The following is a 7121-nucleotide window of genomic DNA, read 5'->3' as shown; positions in this document are numbered from 1 at the left end:
ATAACCACCCAAACCCACCACAAGCCATGCCCCCATCATCCTTCCCTATGCAACCAACTACCATCCCACCATCATCCATAACCACCCAAACCCATCACAAGCCATACCCACCGCCAAAAAAAGAGGAATATAAGAACAACGAATACATTGCGGCGGGGATGGGTTTGTGGGTTGCGGGGGCAAAAAGCTTGGTGAAGAAGACGGTGGCGTGGCCTTGGTCTTCGAGGGTTGGATATGGTATTGCGGTTAGATTCAGTCTGCAACAGATCTGGGATGGCGATTGGGTTGAGTCCTCGGTGAATCTAGAGTATCTGACTCGTTCGATCTGAAGAGAGAGAGAGAGGTTTCTTGGGGTGGGGAGACGTTGGGATGGAGGCCCCTCCTCTCAGCCGAGCCTGTAATACTTGTATCCTCCTCACCATCATCAAAATCACAACAATCATGGGCAATATTTTAAGGCAATTCCTTATTACAAAGAGACCACAATGTATAGATATGATTTTATATAAACTAGATTGAAAAAAAAAAAAGGGTTGGCTAGGTACGAAGGGTGGGGGTGGGGTGAGGGAGGAGATTTGTTAGTGGCCAGGGCCGGCCCTTGGCCAGGGCAACTAGGGCCATCGCCCGGGGCCCACAATTGATTGGGGCACACAATTTTTTTTTAATCCATATATATATATATATATATGCATATGCAAAAAAAGGAAAATAAAAACTACAAGTAAAAGGGCATATGTGATATTAGTTGAGAGTTTTACTTGGTATTATAAAACAATAATAAAAAAGAATGATGCCAACAACGTCCTTATTTTTTCCCAAGAAGCAAACCTCTCCCTCTCCGTCTTGTTTTCCCAAGAAGCAAACCTCTCCCTCTCCGTCTGCAGCTTTACTTTGAAATCAATTTCTAATTCTAATTCTCTCTGGAACTAAGTGTGGATGGAACAAAGCCATATTTTGAGTTGAAAGCTGATTATTCTCTCCGAAATTGGGAGCACCAACACCAAAGCACAGCATACAAGACCCAAAATTCAGGTTTTATTGTTCTTTCTTTGTCTTCATTTAATTTGTTTTACTTTTATTGTTCTTGATTGCTTGTGTGTTTATGCTAAATTTTTAAAAATGTTTCCTAAAAAGCAACTTTCTGGAAATCTCAAAAGACAAAAAAAGAAAAAGGAAGAAGAAATTGCTCAAAACCTAAGAGGATCTTTAAATAAATATTTCCTTAAAAACAGTGAGGTACCAAATTTAGCTGAAGAACATAATGAAAATGAGAACGAAAAAGAAAAAGAAATTGAAATTAATTTGAACCGTGAAGTACCAAATTTAGCTGAAGAACATAATGAAAATGAGAACACAAATGAAAATGAAATTGAAACTAGTTTGAACATTTATGATCCAAGAGCTTGGGATAATCTTGATGTAAAAATGAGGGATTTACTTTTAGAAAATGGTCCTATAAGAGAAAATAATCACAAATTCCCTATTGATGAACAATGCAGACATTTTTCCTCACATTTTTATCTTCGAACATTACCAAATGGGGAGACTCATGATAGAAAATGGTTAGTGTACTCAAAGGAGTTGGATAAAGTGTTTTGTTTCTGTTGTAAGCTATTTAAAACAATGCATGCTAGAAGTCAGTTAGCAAGTGAAGGATCTAGAGACTGGAAACATCTTGGTGATAAGCTTAAACAACATGAAAAAAGTTTAGCATCAGGAGAGCTTTCAAGTTTCGAGTTTATAATCTGAAGACATGCGTGAAGATGCTAAATTGAGTAGGGATGCTGAAAGTTTAGCATCAGGAGAGCTTTCAAGTTTCGAGTTTATATTAAGCTTGGTTATTTGGTATGACATTTTGCACAAGATTAACTTAGTTAGTAAAAAATTACAATCTGAAGACATGCGTCTTGATGTTGCTGTAAGACAATTAGAAGGACTTGTTTTATTTTTTGAAAACTATAGGATATATGGTTTTACTTCTGCCATGAATGATGCTAAAGTAATTGCATTAGATATGGAAATTGAGCCTGTATTTCTTAAAAAACGTCAAACCTGTAGAAAGAGACATTTTGATGAGATTTCCAATAATGAGAGGGAACAACAATCATCTGAAGAATCCTTTAGAACTGATTACTTTCTTGTCATAGTGGATATTGCTCTTGGTGAATTGAAAAGTAGGTTTGAACAATTGCATATCTTTGAATCTATTTTTGGGTTCTTATTTGATGCTGCAAAATTGACTTCTTTGGATGAAAATGAATTGAGAAGCTCTTGTGTGAATCTTGAAAATGCTTTAAAACATGACAATGATACTGATATTGATGCAAGAGATTTAGAGTCAGAATTACAGGTGTTGCAAGGGATGTTACCAAGTGAAGCAATTGAAACAGATAAACCATGGACATCCATTAAAATTCTAGAATTTGTAAAGAGTGTGGATATGTTTCCAAATGTAATGGTTGCTTATAGGATATTACTGACTATACCTGTGACTGTGGCATCTGCTGAAAGAAGTTTTTCTAAATTAAAATTATTAAAATCTTATTTGCGGACCACTATGGCTCAAGATAGGCTAAATGGACTAGCTATATTATGCATTGAAAGAGATATGTTGGAAAACATTAAATATAATAGTATAATTGATGATTTTGCTTCTAAAACTGCAACAAGAAGACATTTTAAATGATCTTTTGTGATTAGGATTTCATTGCTATTTTTATTTTGTAGGTGCATATGAAGGTGAAGCATAGGGACATGCAAGTTAATTTGTTGTTGATTGTAATGTTTTCAAACAAGGTTTTAATGAGACCCAAAGTGTTTTATATCATCGGTTGTAAACTCTTATAATTTTAATAAAATTTATTATTTAATAAAAAATTGTAATTATATTTATTTATTTGTTGATAAAGGGCACATTCTTAAACTTTGGCCCTAGGCCTTAAATCACCCAGGGCCGGCCCTGTTAGTGGCGATGGTGGAGGGGTGTGGAGAAGACGGTGTTGTTGGTTTTTTTATTTTCCTGTTATTTTTTTTTTCTGTATTTTTATGGTTCTTTTTCTTTCATTATTAATAATTGTGTTAAGTTTTTTAAATAAAAAATAAAAAATAACGTCTTTATTTTTTCTTTTTTTACACATGGCATCCAATTCAACAAATTTGTGGGTCCCATACGTGCCATGTCAACATTTTTAACAGAGTTTTTGACTTACTTGACGGTGGGGTGTAAATTGAGATGTAAAACATTAGTCAATGAGGTAAAGTGGGCCACTTTAACTTTCAGACGGTAAAGTGAGATTTGACTATAGTTTCAAGGGGCACTACAGTAAATAAACTGTGTGCTTTTGTATTGTGGATGTTGTTGGTTGAGTTTATTATTATATTTTACATGTTGAAAAATTTGGGAAAGTTCGTTTTTTAGTGGACTCTGCTGAAATTTCGGCAGAAAGTTTCGACCCTCTTTTCCTTCGTCTTTGGAAAAGAGGATGATGTAAGTAAGTGGGCTCGGCATCGAGTGGATGTGGGGAAAATCACAGGATTCGTCACAGATTCCGAGGAATTCGGGGTGGGTCCTGTCTCCAAACTATTTTTGGGTTTCCCAAGGTATCCCCCGCGCGACTGCAGAGACTAAATCCCTCGAGGTACGGTCAGGCGCAAAGCGGGGACCTCTCCCAACAGAGTCTGCTCTATTCGCAAGTGCCTGGGATCGAACCCAGAACCTCTTGTTTAAAGGATCCAAGCCCCTTCCACTTGGACCAACTCATATTGGTCCAAACTATTTTTAGATCTTAAAAAAATTGAAATTAAAATTAGAAACTCTAGATTCCTAAATTCAAATTAACAAAAAAAAAATTGAAATAGGGAGGAGAGAGAGGAGAAAGGATAGAGGGATGCGTGCTGCCTGAGTTTACCAAGAAAGAAATCAAAACAACCTACAGTAACAGTAGCGAGGCAATAAGAAAGCAAAGGCTAGTGTGGATAGGGAGAGAGAGAAAGACAGAAGAGGTAGGAGAGAGAGAGAGAGAGAGAGTGCAGAAAGAAAAAAACACATAAAAACCTCACTTTTTTGTTTTTAATAATGGGGCTGTTTTTTTATTTTTCTTGGGTTTGGGTTTTTAAAAATGGGCCTTTTTTTTTTTTTTGTGGTTAGAACAAACTTTCATAACAAGCGCAAGGAAAAGGAAAACAGCACCAATGAGAAACAACGAGTTCGTGGATTGCATCGGTAGCCACCCAAACATGGATGTGCTTGCAAGCCATAAGAAACTCCTCATTTACGGTAATAAAACTAAAAGATACTGATAAGTATATTCAAATTAGATATGTCAATTGGAATGAAATCGTGAGATTCGATTGAAATTCAAGTTCAATATATATATTTGACTTACTTTTAAAACTAAACCACACAAAACAAAGACAAAAAAAATAAAAATGAATATTTACAAAAAGGAATGCCCTCATTTTCAATCCAAGAGAAAATAAGGTATACACTACATGAGGAACTTTTTTTGGGTTCATTCATGAGATCTTGATCTTGCTCATTTCTAAATAAACAAAAAAATTCACGTTATTTGCTTATATAAGTTTAACTAAGCTTTTAATTTTGCCGGAAGGGAAGGGCTAATATTTGTGGGCATAGAGGGAGTTTATTAAAATTTGTACAAGGTCTTTGTCTTTCCCACTTGCACTGGGCTATAGCCCTGATAGCCTAAGCGTAGTTCTGCCACTAGTAAAAAAAAACCCTTGCGCGACCAAACTTTGCGCGACGAAACACAATTCGTCGCACAAAGTCACTTTGCGCGACGAAAATTAAACTTCGTCTCTCACAGTATTACGCGACTACATTTTGCGCAACGAAACACAAATTGTCGCACAAAGTCACATTGCGCGACGACAAATCATCGTCGCGAAAAGTTACTTTGCGCGACGAAATACTTAAATTCGGTGCACAAATTCTTGCGCGACGAAGTGTGGTTCGTCTCGTAAAGTCTTTTAAAAAATTAATTAAATAAAAAATTATTTTTAAAAATCTATGCATGACTTTGCGCGACGAAACACTTAAATTCGGTGCACAAATTCTTGCGCGACGAAGTGTGGTTCGTCTCGTAAAGTCTTTTTAAAAATAAATTAAATAAAAATTTATTTTTTAAAATCTATGCATGACTTTGCGCGACGAAAGACAAAAATTCGGTGCACAAAGTCTTGCGCGACGAATTCTCGTTCGTCTCGCAAAGTGTTTACAAAAATAAATAAATAAAAAAAAAAATTTAAAAACTTTTTGGATGACTTTGCGCGACGAAATAATAATCTTCGTCTCGCAAAGTCTTTACCAAAAAAAAAAAAAATTTATTTTGTTAGAAAAATATATTATTGTAGTTCGGATTGGGTTTTTGTTAGAAAATATATATTTTAAATTGACGATCGAATTGGTTCATTGTATTCATATAGGGTCAAGGACTGTAGCTGTAAAAAATCATTAAAATTGAAATTGAAATAACCGTTAAATCGTGATTTTTTGTTTATAACCGTCGAAAAGTTTTGTCCTATTACTTCATCTCTGAATGTTTATTTTTTTTCATTTTTGGCGTATATAATCTCGAAGTATAAACAAACAAGTTTGACGGTTGGATCGTTGAAACTAGTTTCGTAGAATGCGTATGCCATCAAAACAATATATTCACTAATCATTAAGAGTTTATTTATACTTTCATTAAATACAACATAAGATTTTGTGGTATCCACTAGTGTAAATATTTTAAATTGAAGATCAAATTGAGTCATTGTATTCATATAGGGTCAAGGAGTGTAGTTGTAAAAAATCATCAAAATCGGAGTTAAAATAACCGTTAAATCATGATTTTTGTTTATAACCATTGAAAAGTTTTGTCCCATTACGTGATCTCGGAATGTTTATTTTTTTCTGATTTTTGGGGTATATGATCTCGAAGTATAAACAAACAAATTTGATGGTTGCATCGTTGAAACTAGTTTCATAGAATACATATGCCATCAAAACAATATATTCACTAACAATTAAGAGTTTATTTATACTTTTGTTAAATATAACATAAGATTTTGTGGTATCCACTAGTATAAATATTTTAAATTGACGATCGAATTGGTTCATTGTATTCATATAGGGTCAAGGAGTCTAGCTGTAAAAAATCATCAAAATCAGAGTTGAAATAACCGTTAAATCATGATTTTTCGTTTATAACCGTCGAAAAGTTTTGTCCTATTACTTGATCTCTGAATGTTTATTTTTTCCAATTTTTGGCGTATATCATCTCGAAGTGTAAACAAACAAGTTTGACAGTTGGATTGTTGAAACTAGTTTCGTAGAATGCGTATGCCATCAAAACAATATATTCACTAACAATTAAGAGTTTATTTATACTTTCATTAAATACAACATAAGATTTTGTGGTATCACTAATGAAAATATTTTAAATTGAAGATCAAATTGAGTCATTGTATTCATATAGGGTCAAGGAGTGTAGCTGTAAAAAATCATCAAAATCGGAGTTAAAATAACCGTTAAATCGTGATTTTTGTTTATAACCATCGAAAAGTTTTGTCCCATACGTAATCTGTGAATGTTTATTTTTTCTGATTTTTGGGGTATACGATCTCGAAGTATAAACAAAAAAATTTGACGGTTAGATCGTTGAAACTAGTTTCATAGAATACATATCCCATCAAAACAATATATTCACTAACAATTAAGAGTTTATTTATACTTTTATTAAATATAACATAAGATTTTGTGGTATCTACTAGTGTAAATATTTTAAATTGACGATCGAATGCAGTCATTGTATTCATATAGGGTCAAGGAGTCTAGCTGTAAAAAATCATCAAAATCAGAGTTGAAATAACCGTTAAATCTTGAATTTTCTTTTATAACCGTCGAAATGTTTTGTCTCATTACTTGATCTCTTAATGTTTATTTTTTCCAAATTTTGGCGTATACGATCTCGAAGTATAAACAAATAAGTTTGACGGTTGGATCGTTGAGTAGCTTTAAATTTGTTTATTTTGTATGTATAACACTTAAGAAATTGAATAGTATATATATTTATTAGTAGGTTTAAATTTTTTTTAAGACTTTGCGCAACCAATAT

At 33.7% G+C, this 7121-nt stretch overlaps 1 protein-coding gene across 1 annotated transcript; it reads left to right on the top strand.

The window, feature by feature from the left end:
- The first annotated feature begins 1764 nt into the window (after positions 1-1764).
- Positions 1765-2958, top strand: LOC148293850 (uncharacterized). The gene has a single exon (XM_088255522.1). It carries the CDS (start codon positions 1901-1903, stop codon positions 2684-2686), a length of 786 nt encoding a protein of 261 aa, XP_088111648.1. The 5' UTR covers positions 1765-1900; the 3' UTR covers positions 2687-2958.
- The last annotated feature ends 4163 nt before the right edge of the window (positions 2959-7121 follow it).

The sequence above is a fragment of the Prunus avium genome, chromosome 6 (assembly GCF_965620075.1).
Source record: "Prunus avium chromosome 6, drPruAviu1.hap1.1, whole genome shotgun sequence".
NCBI classification, from domain to species: Eukaryota; Viridiplantae; Streptophyta; class Magnoliopsida; order Rosales; family Rosaceae; genus Prunus; species Prunus avium.
This window is presented reverse-complemented; position numbering and strand designations above follow the sequence as displayed.

Bases quoted from the DNA above. Each gene is read 5' to 3' on its own strand.
- LOC148293850 (XM_088255522.1), top strand. From the start codon at position 1,901: ATGCGTCTTGATGTTGCTGTAAGACAATTAGAAGGACTTGTTTTATTT.